The sequence below is a fragment of the Caretta caretta genome, chromosome 9, assembly GCF_965140235.1.
Source record: "Caretta caretta isolate rCarCar2 chromosome 9, rCarCar1.hap1, whole genome shotgun sequence".
NCBI lineage: Eukaryota > Metazoa > Chordata > Testudines > Cheloniidae > Caretta > Caretta caretta.
Window position 1 is genome coordinate 87,873,002 of NC_134214.1, and position 24,673 is coordinate 87,897,674.

The following is a 24,673-nucleotide window of genomic DNA, read 5'->3' on the forward strand; positions in this document are numbered from 1 at the left end:
ATATTGATTATTGTTCGCTTCCTGGTACAATATTATGGTTGGCTTATACCTGTTCATTTTTCCTGCAGAATCCTGCGAAGCATATTGTGATAATACCCCATAAAGGGGAAGGATTATATTAGCATGGCTTGTTTGTATAAGGCCAGTGTGGGAAGTATCATTCAGTGGGGGAAGCTATGTTGTGACAGCTGATAAGAGGCATGATGCATGCTGCATCTTGGCAGGGGGTTAGACTAGATGACTCTTGCGGTCCCTTCTAACTGTATGGCTCTGTGACATTTGACTTCTGGCCAGGCGTGGCCCCTCACACTTAAGTGTGGAGACAGAAGAAAGTATATGGCTGTGATTGTGAAATCAGATTATGGTGTGCTTCAGTGTGAGACAATGCCAATGTCATGGTTGTAATGGCTAGATGGACTTATCACCAAGTTCTCGTAGAGAAGGGTGGCTTGGTCTCATAGAGAAAGGTATCAGGAACAGACTGACTAGGTCACAGTGCAGAATGCTACCAGGACAGATCACAGTAGACATGCTTCTTTGTCAGTGTATATCTCACCAGCAGCCCCACTCCAGATTGGCACACAGTGCAGATTTCCATATTGGTCTCTGCACCTGTACAGTAAATGGCCTGTATTTTTATGTCTGAGCACAACTGAAAATTGTCCCTAGTCCAAAATTAGAGGCCTTTTAAGAGAAAAGCCAAGGTGTGTTCAGCATCCTGGGCCAGTTGGCCCTGACAGAGTCAATTCCCTGATATGTCAGTGGAGCATTATAACTGTGGATCAGAGGGAGGTTCCTTATTTTGTTCTCTGTAATACCAATTGAATCAGGGTGGGGCAGCAACAAGTAAGGGTGGGTTACAGTAACTAAGTTACTAAGCAATGAGCATGCTTAGTAGGAGCCAAGCAACACTCAGCTCCATGCATGACTGTTGCCCCGCCAAGATCCTAGTGCTTGGGATACTGTTCCGGATGGGGTAATTTGGCCTGTGATTGGGGGAGGGAGGGGAAGAGGAATGCTGAGCACCCTGGGCTCTGGTCGGATGCTGCTGGGCCCAATCCTGCAGGGGAGTTGGGGCTGACACCACTGGGCCCCATCCTGTGCACCGCCCCTTTTTGCACCCCTTGCCGGCTTCCCCACTCACCCTGCCCTCATTATGGCCTGGAGATAATATAAGGAGCTAAAGGTGAATGATAAGTGCAGTTACATCAACTTGCTTTAGCACATGGAAGTCATCAGTACATAAGTATGGTTCAATATCTTGAGTGTGTTTTGCTGTCTTTATCTCTGGCTCTGTATTGTTATAGATTATATTAAAATGCATTACGATTCTGTAGTGTTGTCTCTAAATACTCTGTTTTTATGATGCAGCATCTGTTGCTTAGATGAGTCTTATCATAAAACTAAGAAGTCAAGCAATAATCAGCAATTGTGGAGGAAATTCAAATCAGATGTTAAAAATAGGGTGACACAAATCTTACAAAATAATTTTTATTAGTATAAGAACATATGGTATTAGTTTCTGTAGTTTTCCACTAAATCATTGTTTTCTTAAAGTATGATACAATAGTTTGTTCTTAGTTGATGATTTGACTGTTTAACTAGGTGTCATTGGACTTGACCAAAGAACAATCATTGGTTCATAGCACTTTGCTTTCATAATGCCTGAGCCTTTTATCAGCATATTATCTGAACGTGCAAAGTCACTGGGCTTAGTTTTCAAAGGTGCTGAACCCATGTGGTTCCAGTGACTTCAGTGGGTGCTGCAAGTGCTCAGCGCCTCTGCAAATCAGACCCATTGTCCCCCAATGTAAGATATATCACTTATTTCAGACACATTTACAACTCTCCCATGAAAAATAAATTTGATGTTATCCCATTATTTATTACTCGAAGTAGCAGACATCAGAGATGGGTGTTGGATCATAACAATATTATAGAAAATGTTGCACAAGTTCAAACACTTTGCTATTTTCTATTGTATCCTGTCCTTTATTTCAGTCCCTTCTCGCACACTGTAAAGGGCAGTATTGCAAGTTTGGGTCTTAGCAGGTTGTAAGGTTGGGCCATGTTTTGAGAAACTTCTACCTCAATAACATGTTGATCTATAATATCAATTGTGTAGCTTTCTACACCATTCAGAAAGCTCAGAAAATACAGTAGAATATACATTGTTAAACTCTTCAGATTGGGACACAGCTGTGCAACCTTAAATCACATTAGTGAATGCTTCAGTGGGATTACTGGGGTCCAGAAATGCTTATCTAGGTGAGTAAAGGTTTCACAACAGGATGTCTTAGTTTCTATTCTGTATGATTCCGGGTCTGACTAATAGATACTAGCAGAGGCTTGTCTTAGAAATTTTGGACATTTCCAGTATAGTTACAAATCCTTGGTTCTACTGAAAGAAAGAGTTGACAAAGGCCAATCAATCATACTGATTGTGCTGTTTGCCAAGATTGTTTATTTGTCTGTCCCTAACTCTAACAGAGGTTTCAGTTTGAAATGTGAAACCAGGTTAGTCCTTATATGACTGAATATAAGAAATGATCCCTCTTTTTAATTGTCCCAAGGTTTTTATTCCTGAAGTATAAAAATGTGTTACTTGTAGAGAGGAAAATGCTTAAGAGTCAAGAGGGACATAATAGCCACGTGGTACAAATCTTTCATTTCAGGAAAGGTTACCAGACCAGAAACCAGTATCCCTTTCTTCACCTTGATAAATCATAACCAAATGAAGAATGTAGCAGTTGTAAGGCACAGAATCTCATAACTTGGTCATAGCACACTATTACTAGCATATTACTTAGAAGATCTAATGATTTTAATGGAGGATAAGCTGTCCTCCTCCAAACAGTGCAGCTTTGGGCCTGATTCTCATTTACACTGAAGCCACTTTACATCACTGGCAGTGTATGAATTACATTTATACTCACTTTGTCTCCTTTATACTGACAAAGTAGTGTAAAGAGCCTTAGGACAACTGAAAATCAGGCTTGTAATTTTAACTTTCATCTGAACTCTATCACGGATCCACGGGATCTGTGCTATGTTCCAGTTTTTGAACAGTCTCTTGGAGGAACCCCTTTAGTGTGCCAGATTTCCCAAGTGTCTCACTGCTCCTTCTGGGCAGGCCCCGCAGCCTTAACTGCCTCCTAGACTGAGCTATTGGGCTCCAGCACGCCTGCTTCACACCGTGAGCTCTGCTCAGTGAGTCCAATTTAAAGAATTGACTTGTACACTCTTCAGGGACTAATCACGTCAGCCAGTATTTGTACCAAAACCCCACACAGTGTTTTTCAAAACAAAGTAGAATTTATTACTCAAGTGGTACACAGCACTGAAAGTCCCTAGGTCATGTCAAGGTTCCTTCCCCACTCTGAACTCTAGGGTACAAATGTGAGGACCTGCATGAAAACCTCTTAAGCTTACTTTTACCAGCTTATGTTAAAACTTCCCCAAGGTGCAAACTATTTTACCCTTTGCCCTTGGACGTCCACTGCCACCACCAAACTTTATCTGGGTTCCCGAGAAAACGTAGTTTGGAAACGTCTTTCCCTCCAAAATCCTCCCAACTCTTGCACCCCACTTCCTGGGGAAGGTTTGGTAAAAATCCTCATCAATTTGCATAGGTGACCACAGACCCAAACCCTTGGATCTTAGAACAATGAAAAAGCATTCAGTTTTCTTACAAGAAGACTTTTAATAGAAGTAAAAAGGAATCACCTCTGTAAAATCAGGATGGTAAATACCTTACAGGGTAATTAGATTCAAAACATAGAGAATCCCTCTAGGCAAAACCTTAAGTTACAAAAAAGACACAGAGACAGGAATATTCATTCTATTCAGCACAGCTATTTTCTCAGCCATTTAAAGAAATCATAATCTACCGCATCTCTAGCTAGATTACTTACTAAGTTCTAAGACTCCATTCCTGTTCTGTCCCCAGCAAAAGCATCACACAGACAGACACAGACCCTTTGTTTTCTCCCTCCTCCCAGCTTTTGAAAGTATCTTGTCTCCTCATTGGTCATTTTGGTCAGGTGCCAGGGAGGTTACCTTTAGCTTCTTAACCCTTTACAGGTGAGAGGATTTTTCCTCTGGCCAGGAGGGATTTTAAAGGGGTTTACCTGTCCCTTTATATTTATGACAGGTCAGCACAGAGAAATAATGGTCAAGCCACAGTTTACCAGCCAAGCTGTAGTGAACTCCATTTTTTGGCTCTGTCTCTCTCTGATTTCCTTCCTTAGTCAGTTCTCAGGTGAAAGAGCTCAGCTTCTTTCAGAGCCTCTAGTGAAGACCCGCTAAATTGACAGCAGAACGCTCTCCCATCGACCCTGGTATTCCAGGTCTCTGAAAAGAGTAAGGTAAGTCAACCGGAGACCGTCTCCTGTTGACTCAGCGCAGTGAAGACACGGGGGTAAATCAACCTAAGCTACGTCGACTTCCACTACGTTATTCACGTAGTTGGTGTAGTGTAACTTAGGTTGACCTTCACTCTGTCCTTTGTTTCCAAGCAGGGCCATGCTGAGTTTACAACACCCCTGGCCGGAGCTTCCCACTGAGTGTGAATAACATGAGTCATTAGAGCTTGCATTGTCGACCTGGGTCAGTTTCAGCCAGTCCCTTAATAACTCTATTCATTCCATCCAAACAGGGAGGTGACACATGCACTTACATCTTTTAGCATAGCCTGAGAGCAAAATTAATCTTCTTCCCCACACTGGCTAGCAATGCAAAGTATAGGCGGAAACTGAAGATTCATAAAACTATTTCAGAAAATTCCCATATCATCACAAACACCAATGCAAATCATGACTTTACAGCATGGATGAAATCCAACATTGTAAACAGGACCAGTATGCAATTGCAGAAAATACTTTTCAAGTAGCTGGAGATTGTCTGAGGAGGGGCAGAAACAATGGTCAGCTGATGAAGTCCATTCCGTCAAAGCTACTGTAATTCCTAGACCTGATAGAGGAAGCTCTAATAAGATTTTCTAAAATAAATGGAAATAGCATGGAAAGCAAAGCAAAAGGCATTTTGTGCAGGTCGGTGATTTGGAGAGACTACACATTTGTGGGATTTTGTCCCCTAAAATTCGTCATGTAGGTTAGATAAGCTTATTGCAAAGGGCTTTTTTTGTTTTGTTTTTTTGGTCATCTCTTCGCTGTTGAGTCTATTTTGCATTTGAGCCAAACCATACGTTTCATATACTGCCAGACTTGCAGCACAAAAGTTGACAAGCTGTGCTTACACAGAAGGTAGATACAAATAAATTAAATTAGATCATTGGCTTTATAAGGAGAAAGTGTGGAATAATCCAGTTTATAAAATGAAATCTGAAAATCCCGCTTTTGTATATTTCTGAGTCTTTGCCTGAGTATGCTGCAAACTTACAAGACATGAGTTACTTATCTAGAAATGTCAATTTCCTCTTGATTAAAAGTTGAGCAAAATAGGTCATTCCAATTCTTTATTTGCAGATGAAGGGCCAGAGCCTTGGCCCTGGCTGTTTGGAGTTACCTCATTGGTGCAAAACAGCCAGAAAGTTACCCTAAAGGGGCAACCAAGGATTCCCTGTGATGGAGATGCCAGAGAGCCAGCATTGCCACTGCTCCCTGGCTTCATGTAGGTGGCGTGCTGGGGACAAGGCAGAGTGTGCAGTGCTCCACTGTATCGTCAGCCAGCACAGCAGTCCTATGGGATCAAATGCAGCTGACAAAATTTCGAGCAGCCATAATTGGGTCCGGATTGAGGGAGTAGAAAGCAAGCTTAGATCCACCTTTGCCACACAGCATCCTACACTCTCGTCAGCTCTGCTGACTGTAAACTCTGTCAAACTTTTAGTATCTGGATCAAGGTCTTTAATTTAACCATATATCGTATTATTGTAAAAAAATATATTTACATTTATCTTTTGCAAGGAGGATCTCAAATTTTAGAATGACTTAAACATGTGATATATAAATGCAATAGAATTGCAATTTGTACTTTAACATCTGGCATCTGTGGTGTACCCCAAAATATTAGATAAAGAGAGGATCACATTTTTACCTCAAATGTGTTTCCTGCCTCCAAATCACCTCTGTAGGAGCTATGTATAAGTCTTTGAGGGCAGAATGTAGTCATACAGTGACAAAGCTACATAATAAAATAATAGTGGAGGACTGGATAAATTGGGGTTTGGGTACATCAAGAAAAGATATGTTTTCAGATTAGATCTGTAATAAGGTAAAAAGTCAAGGAGACAGAGAAATCAGGCTGGTTGTTCCAGAGAGCAAGAGAGAAACACAAGAAGGTGCTTGCATTAACAGCAATGAGAATGTGCAGAGAGGAAGCTAGTATTGTGCTGGCAAATGAGAAAGGAGAGTGCTTCAAATGGTAACATCCTTTGCTGTGTTTTAATAAAATCAAGTACACATTTTCTGCATGGAGCTTCATGGTCTTCCAGAGATTTTTGAAAGAGATTTAAAAGCAAACTTTCTTGACTCCTATTTGGTAAAATTTATGTATATTTAAAATAAAATGTAGTTTTTATCATGCATACTGCACCTCTTTTATAGGTCAAACTGAAATGTAGAAATTATATTTAACTGAGAAAAGAAAAATATTAGTGTGATGAAAAATATTAATGAAAATGATAAATAAATATGTGCTACTTCCTTTAGTGAGCTCCTGAAATAGTCTTCTCCAAGACTTAATGGCTTCCAGTGCTGTATGTAATCTGGTTATTACCAGAGTAATACTGTACCTAGATTTGAAGGTAATTTGTCAAAGAGCTATAGTTCACATACACGAACTTGATGGTTAATATAATGAAAATTGAATTTATTTTAAGATTGCAAGATAACCAGTTTCTGTAATGATAGAAGTCATTTAATTTAATTCAAGCAGAACTTATTTTCTGTTCAAACATCCAGCCTTATACATTGTTCAACGTGAAACCTACCTAGTGGTATCACATGTAATTTCCCATAGGCTACAAGTAGGAGTCCAAGGCTGGCAAAGGCCATCATCTCTATAATGCAGTTAGTATTTTTCAGGAAGGAAACAGACTGTCAAACATACAAACAGTTCAGCTAGCTTGCCAAGCTTTGGCACGTACTTCACAAACTACAGTACTTCCCCAGCCAGAAGGGAAGACAAAGCAAACTAGGTTAATTGGTGAGAATGGCTGACAAAATGCATAATGCAGCCAATCTAAAAAAGAAGTGGAACAAGGAAAAACATACATTGCACATTCAGCCCCCTGCCTTGTGACATACACCATATAGCAGCGTATAACATGGACATGCAATTCATGAATATAGACCTGCTACAGAACCTCACGTCATATTTATTTGTATATATTATTATAATTAATTGCCAACTCTTCGTTAATATATAATAGAACCCACAGCTCTTGGTAGGATCAGGGCCCCATTATGCTGCATGCTACAGAAACACAGAGGTACAGCAAACATGGTGATCCCTGCTGCTTCCATTGTATGTACTAGTGAACCATGTTGGGTTAATACATTCCAAGGCCAGAACACAGGGTATGGTTAGTATCAATGAGGTCTTCTAGACCATAAGATGCAAATTATTATTATTCTATAGATATGTATACTGATTACATATTTTTGAGATGTAGAGCCAGATGCTGATCTCTGTTACACCAGTATAAATCCAGAGTAAGTCCATTGAGGCCAATGAACTTATTCTGAATTTACGTTAATGTAAATGAGAAGTGAATAATTTTCGCAATTACACACTGAGATCAGAATCTAGCCCATAAATCAGATAAGTTTTCTTGCCCTGTCAGGGAAATGAAATGAGAATTTGGGGCATCATGTTTGCTGTGGATATATGGATGGTGAGTCTTAAAAACATGGTGCAGAGATTTATAATACTTGTGCAGTTAGTATAAACTACTGTACCTCACATTTTATTAGCTGTGCAGTATTCTTGTAGCCTTGCTGGCCACATAATTATTGTTAATCTTGCCTTTCAACAAAGTTTATGGACGTTTCCCACTTTTCATCTTCTTGATGAGTCATAGAGCACTGTCTCTCTCACGTTAGCTGCAGTTATGGCAAGGTGAAATCTAATTTGTGTAGCTTCCTAATAGATACGGAAGAATATTAAGTACATTTCCTTTATCACTTGTCACATAGAATATCAGGGTTGGAAGGGACCTCAGGAGGTCATCTAGTCCAACTCCCTGCTCAAAGCAGGACCCATCCCCAATTTTTTTTTGCCCAGATCCCTAACTGGCCCCCTCAAGGATTGAACTCACAACCCTGGGTTTAAGTAGGCCAATGTTCAAACTACTGAGCTATCCCTCCCCCCATCCATCACATCAGAAACATGGACAATATCATTTATATACAGTCCAGGGGTGCACCATCCCACAGGGAGCAATGGAAATGACTGTGACAGAGAGGGTACTTGCCTGCTAACTGCCCTTTTGTGGGGTACAGTTTGTTTCCCCTGTAGGTCAGTCCCATTCTACTATGACTGTGCTCCCCCACCTTTTCACACTCACTTTGGGGTGTGCCTCCTGGGAATTAGGAAGGAAGACGTCCCTGCTCTCCCTTGGCTCCAGGACTAATTGTGCCTGACCTTTTTGTGGGACGCGTGGGAATCGGGGAGGTGCGCACACACACACACTCATGGTCATGTTCAGTGATTAGGCAGACACTGGCTGAAAATGATTTGGAACATAACAGGAAGAATATCACTCAGAACTGGGCAGCAAAAGGTGAACAGCTTTACTTTGTGGCACTATATTAATGCAGCAAAGGAGAGAGCTCTTGGTCAGTTGAAACAGATAGCACCTGTCAGAGAGTATCATATTCACACAACCATTAGCCTTTTTATTGCAAGCATTTCCATTAATTGCTGAAGAAATTCATCACCTATCTCATTGGCCTGTGTCCAAAAGAAAATGTGGAAATTAAGAAGACATTTAGTTTTAGAGTAAAGTTAGAAACTTGGAATTCCGTTTTTTTCCACACAGAGACAAATGGTACCTGATGTTTGCAGAAACAGGTTTGCTGCATTCTTTCTTAGTCCAATCAAGGGTGCTGTAATTTAGGAATAAATTAATTGGTCTTCATTTTTTTACAGCAGTACATCTATTTGGCTTAACATGGCAATTGCAGCCTGTAGAAGGGCAGCTCTATGAAAACGGACTCAGCAAAGGAAACAGGGCCACGGAGTCCATGGATACCACTTACTCGCCAATCGGAGGGAAAGTGTCTGATAAATCAGAGAAGAAAGGTAGGTGTGAGTATAGGGCAGGGAAGGAGGCTGGGAGTATTGAAACTTTAATGCAATTCGGATTACATATTTGTCACAATTTGAACCTTAATTAAAAAATAGTCAATCTCCTCTGTTATGACTTTAAACCAATCAATGGGTCATATTGTGCCAGTAACTTTTTTGTTCAAGCAGGGCCCCACTACAATCAATGGACGGCACAAGGTTATGCAGAAAGTGATGCCCATGGAACAAAATATGGGCTTTCATTTTTCAAAAGCAGTGATCCGATGAAAGCCAGCTTTGGGACCTTCAGTGCCCATAGCTGAGCAGGTCCCCTGTTGGTAACAACCCCCAGTGTGTGGGGTTGAGGGACTTGCTGCTATGCAAATGTTTTGATCATCAAAACCAGTCTTAGGCAGAATGAAGAAATTCAAGCTGTCCACTGTGAAAAAGACCAAGCTTCCACATCTTTCTCTTCTCCAAAACACGGTCTGGGTAGTGAAAAGGAAAAGAAAATGTGACGATTCCACTCTCACTTGCTCACCCTCCCATCTCCCTTCATGTGGAAGGATAGAATTTCTATGCTCTTTTGACCATGGGTGGTAGATAAAATCTCCTTCTCATTATAGTGGCACAGCAGAAGAATGAAATAGAGAGAGGAAGGGGAAGGAGGAGAAATCAAGGAAACTGGGAGAAAAGAAATCAAGATGAAGACAAAGACCAGCCTTTAGGTGGGGAAGAAGGGCAGAATCAAACTTAGGTCTTGTCTACACTGTCCTACAGTTTGGGCTACGGCGATGTTAATAGCACTGTGCACCAAAGGGCTGCGCTGAATTTTCCCCATGTGAATGCTGCGGTGTGAGCCAAAAGGTTCCTAGTTTTCATTAATGTAGTCCTGTTTGAAGAAAACTACATTAAGGTGAACTAGGAACCTTTTAGTTCACACCTGTGTCCATGCAGCAGAGTTACGGTACAGCACTTTGATGCATGCTGCTATTCACACCCCTGTAATCCAAACCGTAGGGCAGTGTAAAGATGCTCTCGCAATGATAGGGAATTCTCTGCCTTTTGTACAGATAGAATAAGTGCCACTGTCTCCTAAATATGAAACAAGATAGGCCACTGTTGCAGCAATCCTTACAAAAGGATATTACATTCCAGAACAATAGGCTTACAAATCAATGTGGCCCAACTAGAAAGAGATCATAGAAGAAAAATAAGCAATTGCAGTAACACACGAGGAGGTGACAGTATTGTCATTTCCATTTTTTCTTCAGAATGGATTGATGGTGAATTGCAGCACTGTATTTGTGCCCTGATTCCATGTGGGAAAGGGCCAAGTTACATCATACACCTTGTACTTGACTTTCTTAAATCACTTTATCGGTATACTTCAGATTTAACAAAAGCTTTTCTGAAACATTTGACTTCTCAAAGGGGATTTATAGAAAGGGTTCCCCGCACAAACAAGCTAAATTATGGTATTACCAATCAGTTAGACGTGTGAGATGATTTATGTACGTGTGGGGCCTCTCTGTGGTAGGTCATAACTGTTCTGAGTATCGTGGAACACACTATTCCACAGAAGCTGCAAAGCTTAGAAGTGTGCAGCATCTGCACCGCTTCAAAGGAGGGTGCATCAGCTAGCTCCACAGCTCAGTGCTGAGTGGATTTAGACTGTTCTGCCACCAATTCCCCCGCTTCTTGTTTGGGTGGGGCACTGACGGGGAGTATTCCCTACATTCATGGAGACACATGGAAAAAGGCTCCTTGAGCCCAGCTCTACAACTTTTGTGCACTCATGGGTGTGCATTCCGGTCTGAATATTTTCCACTTCTCACTTTCATTTCCCATCTTTTATTTAAATAGCCATCAGACACCTTATTCACAATACAGGGCCAAATCCTGCTTGTGCTTGTGCGAGGAGCGGGAAGTTGGCAGCCCCTTACACTTCAGCAGCATAACAGCTTCTCTACTTAGTGCCCATGAGTTTGCTAGAATGAGGACCTCCCTTTCAGGCTGTTTGGCACACCAAAGTCCTAAATTAAGAGCCACAGCCAGGGCCTCAGCCAGCAAGCAGGTATAGTGGGAGTGGCAGCATGCATTAACAAGAGAGACACAACCTTCTTCGTAAGAGAGTGGTAAAGTATCCCAGGCTGCCATACCTCCCTCCCGTAGTTCGGATGTATGAGCAGCAGAGCTTGTCCTCCTTAATCTCACACACCTCCAGCAGAAAAGGGTAGTATTTTGTCTGTCGACTTCAATCCTATAGAGATTTCACAGGGATAGCTAAAAACTGCCAGATATTTACAATCTCACAATTTCCCATCTCTGAGTGACATTGTGAGATGGTTTGCCAGCCTTTGAGAACGTATATTTTAATTAATCTTTTAATGAAAATCAAATTTGCAAACTGGCAAAGCAGGCTTCTTTAAGGAGGCATTTTGTAACACACTGACCTATGGCTAGAATTTAACATTTTGCTTTGGAGCAATGTGATTAAAAACCCAGGCATTCGATTGATGCTGGTACTTGGCGATTGTCTGTCTCAGGAATCCATTATAATCAGCATACGGGTACTTTCCTGTGATAATTGGCATCTTGCTGTTCAGATTTTTACTTTCTTGAAGACAGAAGAGACTTGCAATTTAAGAATCGATCTTTTGCTATTATTGTTATGGAACAGTGAAGGATTAAAGCCAATCAGTAAAATTTGGCAGCTATTGCAGAAACTCTAAAATATTTAATAAATAAATTAAAATAATTTAAGAATACATTTTTTTCATAGACAAAATATATTAAGGTTAAAAAAATGTCACTCAGGACAAATTCAGCAACTAGCATTGACATTTGGAAAGTTTATTTCAGTGCATACTTCTAGAAGAAGCAAGAAACCTTAAGACAATAATTTCTGCATACTTTACACTCAGATACTTACTTACAATTGAATGCCTGCTTGGTTCAAAAGAGCTTAGAAAACAATGCTGAAAGATCAGTGGTTATATGTCTTCCTGTGAAGTAGTAATGATGATTCAATAAGTAAGAAAACATGTGCTTTCTTCAGGCATTAGTAAGGCTACGATTTAGTCATGGAAGTAATGGAATCAGCGACTTCCATGATTTCAGCCTGAGGTGGTCGGGAGCTGCAGAGTACCCCGCCACCCGCTGGGGCAGGGAGCTGCGGGATATCCCCCCTGCCTCTGGCACCACCCGGAGCTCCAAGCCGCCGTGGGTGGTGGGGGACCCTCCCCCGGCTGCCGCGGGCTGCGGGATACCTCCCAGCTGCCGGCACCAGCGGGAGAACCCCTGGGTGGCAGGGGAACTCCCAGGTGGCAGGGGAACCCCCAGGGTCCTGGCCGCTACAGGTGGTGGGGGATCCCCCGAAGTTCTGGCCGCCGCGGGTGGAGGGGAATCTCACAGCTCCCAGCTGCCACGGGTGGTAGGGAACCCCCAGAGCTCCCAGCTGCTGTGGCTGGTGGGGAGCCCCCAAGCTCCCAGCTGCCGTGAGCGTTGGGAGCCCCTGGAGCTGCCAGTGGTGGTGGAACCCCTGAGCTCCGGGCCCCAGGAGCTGCGGGCGGCAAGGGTACCCTGCAGCTCTTGGCCCCTGCAGACGGGGGAGGCACCCCACAGCTAACCACCACCGTGGCCACAGAGGAACCCCCAAGTTTCTGGCTGCCGTGAGCCCCTGGAGCTGCGGGCAGCGGGGGTACCCCGCAGCTCCTGGCTGATACAGGAAGTGGGGGAACCCCATAGCTACCACAGGCAGCGGGGGACCCCCAGAGCTGTAGGTGGCAGGGGTACCCCACAGCCCCCAGCTGCTGCAGGTGGCTCCTAGCCCCTGCGCAGCTGCCCCACTTCAAGTGGTGTGGGGATCCGCAGATCCCCATTCTGTCAGGGATATTTTTAGTCAAAGTCACAGACAGGTCACAGCTTCCGTTAATTTTTCTTTTTTGCCTGTGACCTGTCCGGGACCTTTACTAAAAATATCTGTGACAAAATCTTAGCCTTAGGCATGAGGCTTGAAAGCGTTGGATTCTACAATAGCTATTTTGTGCTGTAATGATTAGCTGAGAAATGTAATATTTTGAAGATATGGATACTGCCACTAAATACCATTAACAGACAATGTATTTTATTTCACGTTTGTTGCCACTGTATATGCCGACATGCATTTCTTTCATATATAGTCATATAAAACTAACCGTAATAATATATTTTTGTAAAGGATCCATATATGTGTAATCTAAACTGAGACCTCTTCAGCTGAAAGACAATGAGATCTTTTGAGATGTATTGTTTCAAGACCGTCAGTACTGACACACAATTCAACCAAATCTAGTTACATCAGAAATTTTCTGTGCTTAAATCATAACCTGTGGACATATTTAAACCCATGATACTGTATACCTGCAACAAAGAAATAAGCATTTTGGCTTTGGGGAGAGATAAGGTAATATTTTTTAAAGACCATCAACTCTGACCAACAATCCCATTAACTTACAAAACAGTATTGTGTCCCTGACCTTATGGTTATTGCTCTAAAACCTTGTAATTGAATCATTTTAAATGATCACATATCAATATCACCAAAACGTTCCTTAGTGCTTTACTTAGCCTAAGGTAACTGCTTGCAAAGAGACATTAAGATATAATCTTTCAAGTCCTTGAAATGGGTGAGAAGTCTTCTTTTATTATACAATAGCCAAAGAGAGACTTATATATGTTTTTCTCCTCATTTGATTCCTGATCACACTAGAAAGTTTGAGTTCATTTTCAAAACTCAAAATTCAAGAATTTGTTTGCTAGAGGAAACTGAAACAAAAATTAGGCTGAACTCCCCCCCACCCCCAAAAAAAAATTGTTGAAGAACCAGTTTGAAATCATTATAATTTAAAGTAACATATTTACTTGTGAATTCTTAGAGAACTCATTCTGTACCCTAAGAATAGGTGCTCTACATTTGGGGGGATACATGTGTTATTCATTCCTTACACAAATAGATCCTACTTCCCATTGTGGTGACTCAGAGCAGCCATAAAGCCAGTAGATCCAGCACTCTGAGAATTTCCCCTGCCTAGCAGATTATGGCTCTGTTCATTCAGAATGTTGTGTACCGCCTACACTTGTCAAAGTCTATGTATGATCTCACCAAGGATCTTTATACTATTAATGTATTCTGGATATAGCTGGCCACAGTTTTACTAGTCCCGTTTTCTTTTTTTAGGAAGCCATTTATAGTATTCCATATGCATTATAAAGGGTGAGATTCCTATTTCATTCTAGTTGTTCATCCTTTCCCCTCATGTTGATGCTTTATTGGGTGAGGTGATACAGAAAAGGAATGGGCTACTGAGTTCAATGCCATGCTGTTAAATCCTTCTAATAACGTAGGACCCTCTCTGCTTCTGCTGACGTATATGTGAGTTTTGCAATTTTTGCAGTTCACTTTGATGGTTGCAGGATTGGGTCCATGGTTTTGCAACCTATCAGGATGCTAACTGTTGGCAAGCTAAAAAGAACATAAAGGAGTGATACAAGCCAACAAAGCATGTCAATTCATACTCAGTTTGAAATTGCCTCTTTTGTTCTTCCCCTAATATTTCAGCTCATCAATTCAAGAGGTTATGTACTATGATGTCTGAAAACGTATTGCCTGCATAATTACAAGATGCCAAACATCACTTTAGATATACTGTTTGTCTCTATCCTCCTGCCCTCCTATGTTGTATACATCAACTACAAACCATTACCTTTAGCAACAACAATGTTCTTCTTTATTTTTCAGACTGGATTAGCAATATCATAGTAAATTTGTTAAGAATAGTGTTAGAAGAGATCCTGATTTATACTTCAGCTTTCACTGACCAGTCCTGATAGTCTACTCACTGTCCAATACTGTCCATTTGAATACCTTATATTGTACCTACCAGGCTATGGTCTGGAATAATTGTCAGAAGGATATACCCGAAGTGTGTTCTGTCAGTGCATATTCAGTTGAAAGGGTTTTGTTTGTGGGCCTAATTTCTGTATGCAAGAACATTCATTTTTCCCAGTTACATAGAGACTCCTCTACAATCATTAAAATCTACTGAAATTTTCTGGAGAAAAGTACTCTACAGTGCGTAGCTGTAAATCTTGCAAATTAATTCATTTGTGGATTAACTGAATAATAATTAGCTAATTTCCAACATATTAATACATACTTAATAATTACCTATTATTACCTACCTCGCCTATTATTTTCACTCTTTGTGAATATGACAAGTGATTGTTTTTTTTTTTTGTTTCTGGAAAATCAGTGTTTCAGAAAGGACGGGCTATAGACACAGGAGAAGTTGACATTGGAGCACAGGTTATGCAGACCATCCCACCAGGTTTATTCTGGCGTTTTCAGATTACTATCCATCACCCAATATACCTGAAGTTTAACATTTCACTTGCAAAGGACTCTCTGCTGGGAATTTACGGTAGAAGAAACATTCCCCCCACTCATACTCAGGTAATTAATAATAATACCAGCAATTCTATTGTGCTTTACACTTTCAAAGAGCTGTATCGGCATTAATATTTACAATGTTTTTATAAAGGAGGAAGGGAGAGATGTAAATATTAACCTTTTCCCCATCCTTCCTCTCTTCAGCCACACTTACAGATTCTGGGTTCTTCTAAGCAAAAGAACAATGTAGGGGTGTTAGCAGTGCTTATCACCCTAAAGTAAGTGGGGTGGGGACATAATCCTGTTCTCCCTCTGCACCAACCAGCAGAGAGAAGGACATACTGTAAAACGCCTCCTTGATCCACCACTGGGGCAGTATGACGCTGTGCCTATATGTTAAGTGAATCTATATAGCTTCAATCTTGTTCAAAGTTGAGCTCCTAGTATTTAGTAAACTTCCTTCTGCACATCCAACAAAGCAAACTGCTCATGTGGTTAATGTAAAAAAGACAAGGCAAAAAGGTATTCTGACTTCTAATAATAATACTATTTCTAAATGTTTACTGTTAGCTAGGACTTTGCAAGAGGAAATCTCGCCACACCGGCAGAACTTGATTCATCACTGTTCATACTGAAATATTATGTAGTATTAATATATTTGGAATATTCAGTTAACATTTCTGAAGTATAATTAAATCATATTTCATCTATGATGTAGCAGGATTACAGTTTATGGGACATATTTCAAATACATGTATTTTATGTCCAAATATATTTAATGCTAGCATTTCCTTAAATTAAATGTTGTTAGTAGATAATTAAGGGATTTGATCTAAGGTGCTGAACACCCACAACGCTGATTGTCTTTAACTGGAGTTGTGACTGAAAATCAGGCCCCTGAATACCTACAAATATTTAAACTATTTTATATTTCCATTAAACAGGAATTTTTAGAAGGTTTTCATCTTTTCAGATGTACTGAAGGCCTGACCAGCACCCGTTGAAGTCAACTGGATCTGGTCCTAAAGCTGTCAATGGCTACTCCAATAAATGTTACCAATTTTTCTATAGCAAGATATAGATTTCATGTGTATTAACAAAACTAACTACAAAGAAAGCGAAATATAGAGACATCTAGATATTTGGTATTTTTAAAGGCCAACCATTTTCACACCTGGGTGCCAAAAGTTAGGCTTCAAAATCCATATTTTGGTTCCTAAATCATACAGGTGCCTAACTTAAGCAATAAAGTTTGAAAATGTCAGCTCTACCCCATTACACAGGTGTAATTCTGGAGTTAATGTATTGGCTTCAATTGAGAGAGTCTGGATTTACACTGCTATAACAGAGATCAGGATTTATCTCTAATAACACCTTCTATTTAGAATGGAATCTTAACAGAGTAGGTTGTGCAACCCCTACTCACATTAGTGAACACTTAATCAAGCAGTCCCTTTGAAAGTAACCCTATCTGACTGAGACATTCACAGTAGATTTGTCTGGTTTAAAATACTATAAAAATTCTCTAGCTGGATAATTTTTGCCATTATTATTTCAGTTTGATTTTGTAAAACTGATGGATGGAAAACAGTTAATTAAACAGGAAGCAAGGAACTCAGAGGAGTCTCAGCACGCTCCTAGGAATTTGATCTTAACATCCCTGCAAGAGACAGGTTTCATTGAATATATGGATCAAGGAGCTTGGCACATGGCATTTTACAATGACGGAAAGAAAATGGAGCAAGTATTTTTATTAACTACAGCAATTGGTAAGAACAGCTACCCTGCCATTCCTATTCTGGTTGTTATGTTAAAAAGCTGCATTTGAAAAGGAATTATTGAGCCTGATTTCCAATCTGATTTCAACAGATTTTACTTTGTTTTGATTACCTTGACTTCAGTGTATTTGCTTCTCCTTTACACCGGGGTAAGAGGAGAATCATGCCTCTCGTTAAAAATTCATTATGAATTAATGAAACCTAAACCTTTGGTATATCTTAAAATCATTAGTTACTAGTGTTGAATGTCTACGTATTTTCTAGGTGTTTTAATCTATTGCAAGAAATTACAGGGGAAATGTGCTTCCTGTGTATATGGCGCCCACCCACCTTAAAAAAAAAAACCTGTTGTATGTTCTTCTTCTTCCTCTCTGGTAGGCAATAGTTAATTAGGAAACTGCCCACCCATGTGCTGACATTATTGATAAGGATGGGGTGGGTACATAACAAAGAACCAGAGGAAGCCATTTGGCTTGGTTCCATTGAAAACATAAGAAGGCAGGGAGGTGGGCTGCAGGAAGTGTTTGCTAAATAGAAAAAAGCAATAGAAAAAAGAATGCTAATTGTGAGTGGTTATTAGAAATAAAGGAGAGTAAAGAGAAAGCACAGTGTTTTAATAGTTTAAAAACCTGAACCACTTTCTGTTAGAGATACTATGTACTGTTGTTATTCAGCTAATTAAAAAGGTTCAAAAAGTACAAGATTTGCTCAGTAACAAAAACATAAAACAGTTTTTGCACCTTTTTTGTCAACCATGCAGTGCCACTCTTTGGTACACAAATATCTACCTGCAGTAGGCAACTATCTGAAGATGCTCTGTGTTGTCCTTTTGGTGAATCTACCTGCAGTTAGTCTTTTTTAATTAATTAAAGGTGGGGAGATTATTTTACTAACTTTAGATATTGTTGGTGAGCGGTTCTCACAAATAGGGTTTGTTACTCATTAAAGTTTAATTTAAGGTACAGTACTTCAGTATTTCCAGCAGTTTTGGTTTGCCATAAGACTTTAACCACTTTGCCCTCTAGTTAACCTGTTCAACCATATGTTTAGCAAGATGTCTTTACCAGTAATGGACATCCCATCTGCTCTCTATAACAATTATGTTCTATTTTTACTTGATGCTAAAGACCTTAATGTATGGGCCAGTGGAGAGTGCCATTCAAACACACAGATTATCAAGGACTTCACTCAAAGTAATCAGAAAGGCAACAAGGAATTGTAAAGGCGAATTTAGTCTGAAAGAAGACAAAATTTGCTGTGTTTAGAGTGGAAAGTGAGCCTCTTACAAGCAAAAGAGACATGATTATTTAATCCCTTGTGTGTGTTAGCCTGTGATTTAGCATTGGAAGAGTTTCCTTTGCATTTTTCCATCCCAAGGAAGACTAAAGATAAAGTTTGCCTCCACACTGAAATGTCATAGGCTTTACCCATGGCACTTAGGGATTTCCACCAAAGTCTAATGAGAACATCTAAGAACATAAGAATGTCCATACTGAGTCGTGCCATTGGCCCATCTAGACTAGTGTCCTGTCTTCCAACAGTGGCCGGTGCCCCATGTTTCGCAGGAAATGAGCACAACAGGGCAATTTATCAGGTCATCCATCTGCTGTCATCCAGTCCCAGCTTCTGGCAGTCAGAGGTTTAGGGACACGCAGAGCATGGCATTGTGTCCCTGACCATCTTGGCTAATAGCTATTGATGGGCCTATCCTTCAGGAACTTAGTTAATTCTTTTTTAAACCGCCTTCACAACATCCTCTGACAATGAGTTCCACAGGTTGACTGCGTTGTGTGAAGAAGTACTTCATGTTTGTTTTAAACCTGCTGCCTATTAATTTCATTGGGTGACCCCTGGTTCTTGTGCTATGTGAAAGGGTAAATAACACTTCTTTATTCATTTTCTCCAACTATTCATGATTTTATAGACCTCCATTGTATCCCCCCTCCCTTAGTTGTCTCTTTTCTAAGATGAAGAGTTCCAGTCATTTTAATCTCTCCTTATATGGAACCTATTCCATACCATTAATCATTTTTGTTGCCCTTCTCTGTACTATTTCCAATTGTAATATATCCTTTCTGAGATGGGGCAACAACTGCACACAGTATTCAAGATGTGGGTATACCACAGATTTATATAGTAGCATTGTGATACTTTCTGTCTTATTATCTATCCCTTTCCTAATGGTTGCTAACTGCTGCTGCACATTGAGCAGATATTTTCTGAGAACTATTCACAATGATTCCACGAGCTCTTTCTTGAGTAGTAACAGCTAATTTAGACCCCTATCATTCTGTACATATAATTGAGATTATGTTTTCCAATGTGCATTACTTTGCATTTATCAACACTGAATTTCATCTGCCATTTTCTTGCCCAGTCACTCAGTTTTGTGAAATCCCTTTGTGACTCTTCACAGTCAGCTTTGAACTTAGCTATCCTGAGTAATTTTGTATCATCTGCAAACTTTGCCACCTCACTGTATACCCCTTTTTCCAGATCATTTATGAATATGTTGGACAGCACTGGTCCCAGTACAGATCCTTGGGGAACCCCACTATTTACCTCTCTCCACTGTGAAAACTGCCTGTTTGTTCTTGCACTTTGTTTCATACCTTGTAGACAGTTACTGATCCATGACAGGACCTTTCCTCTTATTCCATGACTGTCTATTATGCTTAAGAGTCTTTGGTAAGGGACCTTGTCAAAGCCTTTCCAAAAGTCCAAGAACACTGTATCAACTGGATCACCCTTGTCCACGTGTTTGTTGACACCCTCAAAGAATGCTAATAGCTTGGTGAGGAATGATTTCCCTTTACAAAAGTCATTTTGACTCTTCGCCAACATATGTTCTTCTGTGTGCCTGATCTCTTGAGATTTAGCATCTCTGCATATCACACCAAACAGGAGTAATTGCACAGAGGTGTCTGAAACAGTACTCCACTATTTGCTAACATACTTCCTCACAGTAGTATAGCCTTTTCACTGAGAAAACAGGAAGAAGAAATTTAGAAATATGACTTACTTTTTGCTACTATTGAGGAGTTAGATGCTTTGGACTCAGGCTATTGAAAAAACATCACATCAGGTGGCAAACTCTCCTTACTTTCCTGAAGAATTTGGTAAAAGAGCAAACTGAGCTACTATAAACTAACAGGTTTCAGAGTAGCAGCCGTGTAAGTCTGTATTCGCAAAAAGAAAAGGAGTACTTGTGGCACCTTAGAGACTAACCAGTTTATTTGAGCATAAGGTTTCATGAGCTACAGCATCCGATGAAGTGAGCTGTAGCTCACGAAAGCTAATGCTCAAATAAATTGGTTAGTCTCTAAGGTGCCACAAGTACTCCTGTTCTTTTTATAAACTAATAAGTACTTGTAAGCAACAGTTTCCAGATTGTGTATCAGATGAGCAATGTGATTCTGGAAAGAAGTTGCTCAAAGAGGATGCAAATGAAGATTACCCAGTTGTATTTTTCCAAGTAAGTGTGTGGAGGGAGAGTCTGCTGCTGGCCTATTTGAACTGAAAAGAATTTTCGCCATTTCACATTTTTGGCCATCTATGTACCTTTTTGCTCCTTCACTTCTCCGTGCACAGTTGCTTGTGCCTCAACTGCTATGGTGTCCAGTGAAGTTGGCAGCATCTATCATCTTTTAGAAATGTTTATTAATCAGAAACCGTCTTCCCTGAAACTTTCCTCAAGTTTGGATCTGGATTCAAAGCTAGTCCCTGTCCCTACAAAGGAATGAATCAAAAAGCCCAAATTCACACACTCCCAACCTGGGAAAAGTTTGGATCCTGATCCCAGCTTTGCATGTTGGACCCATCTCTGGTATCTGTTACTGTCTCCTTCAAGATAGCAGTAGGGTCTTCCTAGGCAGTGCTAATAGAATAGTTGTCAAGAGTCAGTAAAATCTGGCTTATTTTTATTCATGTACTAAACTAAATTTACTAGCACTATGGAGACTACACTGGTGTAGCAAAGCTGGCAAAACCCTGTAGAGTAGACGTAGGCTATGCAGCCTATACTGACAGAAGGGTTTTTTCCATCGGTGTAGGAACACCACCTCTCTTAATCATGGTAGCTATGTCAGTGTAGCTATCTCAGCCTCACTTTTAAATGTAGGCCAGCCTAAAACTTTTGCCAGAGTTGTACTCCTGCAGGGCTTTTCCTTTTACTGAACCAATAAAGCCTACTGTCAGTTTAAATATGACACTTCTAAAAGCAGCCTTATAGGCTGCATAAAGGCCTAGACCCTACTTGTTATGCTGCAGAGGAGTGGAGTCCAGGGGAATTAGCTTTTGAAAATATTTTATATAACTTAACATTTAAATTAATTTTTTAAAAGTTGATGTAGGGACTGTCACCATTATCTGACTCTGGAAGACTAAGAAGATAGTCAGGTAGATAGGGAGTATAGAAAGAAGTGTTATTAACAAACAGGTTTCAGAGTAGCAGCCATGTTAGTCTGTATTCGCAAAAAGAAAAGGAGTACTTGTGGCACCTTGGAGACTAACAAATTTATTTGATGCATCCGATGAAGTGAGCTGTAGCTCACGAAAGCTTATGCTCAAATAAATTTGTTAGTCTCTAATGTGCCACAAGTCCTCCTTTTCTTTCTACTAACAAACAGTGATTCTATCTGTGAAGAAAGTTTTAACCTCGACGACACTGGGTTTTTTACCTTTGAACAGACAGCTGTATGTAGGATATGGGCAGCTGTGTGCGTGCCAGTGAATATCCATCCACATGGTGTAAGCTCATTGGGTGATTCAGCCCAAATCAAAACACAGTAATCAGCAAGAGCCAACATAAATCAAACCAAGTTACCATAAGCAATAAATAAATAAATAAAGATGCTTATGTCAGTTATGTATGCAGTTACGTCACTTATTTTGACTAGTTAAGGATGAATTTCAAAAGGGTATTGAAACATTTCCAAATATTCCAAACATTTGAGCCTCTTCCCTGAGGTAAGGCTCTCCTTCCTGTCCCAGCGATGGTGGGCAGATACTCTACTTCTCACAAAAGATCTTTTTCATGCAAAAGGATGTCCCAGGTCCTACTCCCCATCTTCAGAAGTCCTTCTTGTTGTGAAGTCAAATGCTTCTTTCCTCTTCTACTATTAATGTCGAGCACTACCCAAAAGTCTTTCTGCTAGGCTCTGCTCCTTTACTCAAATTACACCAGTTTGGGGGCCACTCTCTGCAACAGCTGCATGTTCTGTATGGGTCTTGCATCCCAGGACTGACCTGGTTCCACCCTGCTTGTTTTGTGAGAGCTAACGTAATTGAAGCCTTACATTTGTGTGGCTGCATGGTCTTGATAGATAGCTATTGTATTGATCTAAGCTACTGTACACATTGAAAGACTATGGGAAATGTGAATTTAGATAAAGAACTATTAACAATTGTATAGATGCAGGTTTAAGGACCTGTAATCTATAATGGTTTCTTCTTCAGAGCTGGAAGTTGGAATGATCTCCAAGTTTAGCATAAGATTTAAAGAGATTTACTTCTGGAGACCTGAACCTCAGCACTGATTTACTGAAGTGAACTTAATCACATCACATCTTGCCAATCAGATTACTAACCTACATTAAACTACACTTTATTCATCCTTTTTTATAAAAGTGGGAACCCTTTTCTCCAAAAATAGTTAACTATAGTCTTAAATGAACTTGCCCAATGCCTTTCTTCTGTAAACAGACTTAAATTAATGGGAAAAAAAGAGAAAGCATTTAAAGTAAACTGAAAATTTCTCAAAAATTACTTAAATTCTTCTAAGGCTTTTAATGGTGGTGAATTTAACACAAACACTTACTTTAAAAGCTTTAAATGCTACATTGTAGCATATTACAAATTAAATATTACTTGTTACATCTAAGCTGTCAAGACAAATCTAATATTTGTAAGTTGCTTGAACAAAAAAACTTTGCTTGATGCTGCCTACGAATGAAAATGAACAGTTTGTCTCAGCACCTTGTTTGGATCTTGAGAAATGTATTGCAGATGATTGTGTTGTAGCTGACACTCATTTCAGAAGTCAGTTCATTCCTTTTATTGCTTACAATTTTCTTTATAAGTAGAAATCATGGATGGCTGCTCCACTAATTGCAATGGAAATGGGGAGTGTATCTCAGGTCACTGCCACTGTTTCCCAGGATTCCTCGGGCCTGACTGTGCAAGAGGTAATCTCCTATTAACTGAGTTAAAATACAAGATGATGAGCATGATTTTTAATATGAATCTAGTGCTTGTGAAGAATGTCAGACTGATGGTCCAGAGACTAAAGACTTGCTAATGTGCCTTTAACCCTCAGCTGGATGGCCCCTTCAGGTGATGCTTAGGGTAGCTTCTGCCCATTCAGTCTTTGGCTAAGGGGGTGCTAATTAAGGCCAGAGATAGTTTTGTCACGTAGCCATCTTTCCTCTGCAAACTGGAATAAAACTATCAAAAACCCATTCACATAGGCCACAAACCAGCTATCAGATACTAATAACTTTTAGTTACTACTAACGTGGATTTGAACCAGCAACCCACAGGTGAAAGTTTCTTTTTCCCCTTAGCAATCCACAGTTTCTCCTATCTCTCCCTCTCACCATTCTGTAATTTTAAAATCCAAAAAGAGGTATATTTAGTATTTAGTTTATGATTTTTTAAAAAAATTACTAACAAAAATGTCTTGTTAGAAAAGCAATAGAAGTAAAACCGCCTGTTCTATGCCCTAAGACTGAGGATCGGGAATGACAGAAATTCAAAAGAGGGAAGTTTTTTTTTTTTCCAAAATCAAAAATATCACTTTCCTGATATTTTAAGGTGTCAGAGATAAAGAAGGAAATAATTCCGATTCACTGTAAAGATCAAGAGTGAATTCAAGATGCACTGGTATTTTATATAAATGGCTGTAATAATTGGTAGGTACAGTCTTCTGAATATCTGTGTATATGGAGGTTCTCAAATCTATTCTACTCTTCTCTCAAATCTAAGATCAATTTTACCTCAACATTATACTTTGGCTCAGAGATTGGTTGTAGAACTTTTCACCTCCAGGTTTCTGTTTTACATATGAATCAGTAATGACCAAAACTACAATAATCTTAAAGTTGTTCAGTGGCATAAAGAAAATAAGTGGGTTGTGTCTTAATTCACAGTTAACAGGTATTAACATCACAAAAACCATCCCCACAGTTAGCACTAAGAAGCATCATTGTGG

The 24,673-nt window shown here is 40.0% G+C and overlaps 1 protein-coding gene across 15 annotated transcripts in view; it reads left to right on the forward strand.

The window, feature by feature from the left end:
* TENM1 (teneurin transmembrane protein 1) overlaps positions 1-24,673 on the forward strand; it is a 1,415,133-nt gene that overhangs the window by 1,199,150 nt on the left and 191,310 nt on the right. For 12 of the 15 annotated variants that reach the window (XM_075132522.1, XM_075132521.1, XM_048862940.2 and 9 more), the window contains 4 exons: positions 9,115-9,267; positions 15,549-15,748; positions 17,244-17,454; positions 23,544-23,648. In XM_075132522.1, the coding sequence (XP_074988623.1) occupies positions 9,115-9,267; positions 15,549-15,748; positions 17,244-17,454; positions 23,544-23,648 (669 nt within the window). The remainder of the gene's footprint in view (positions 1-9,114; positions 9,268-15,548; positions 15,749-17,243; positions 17,455-23,543; positions 23,649-24,673) is intronic. The other 3 variants (XM_048862945.2, XM_048862948.2, XM_048862946.2) reach the window with 2 other exon arrangements.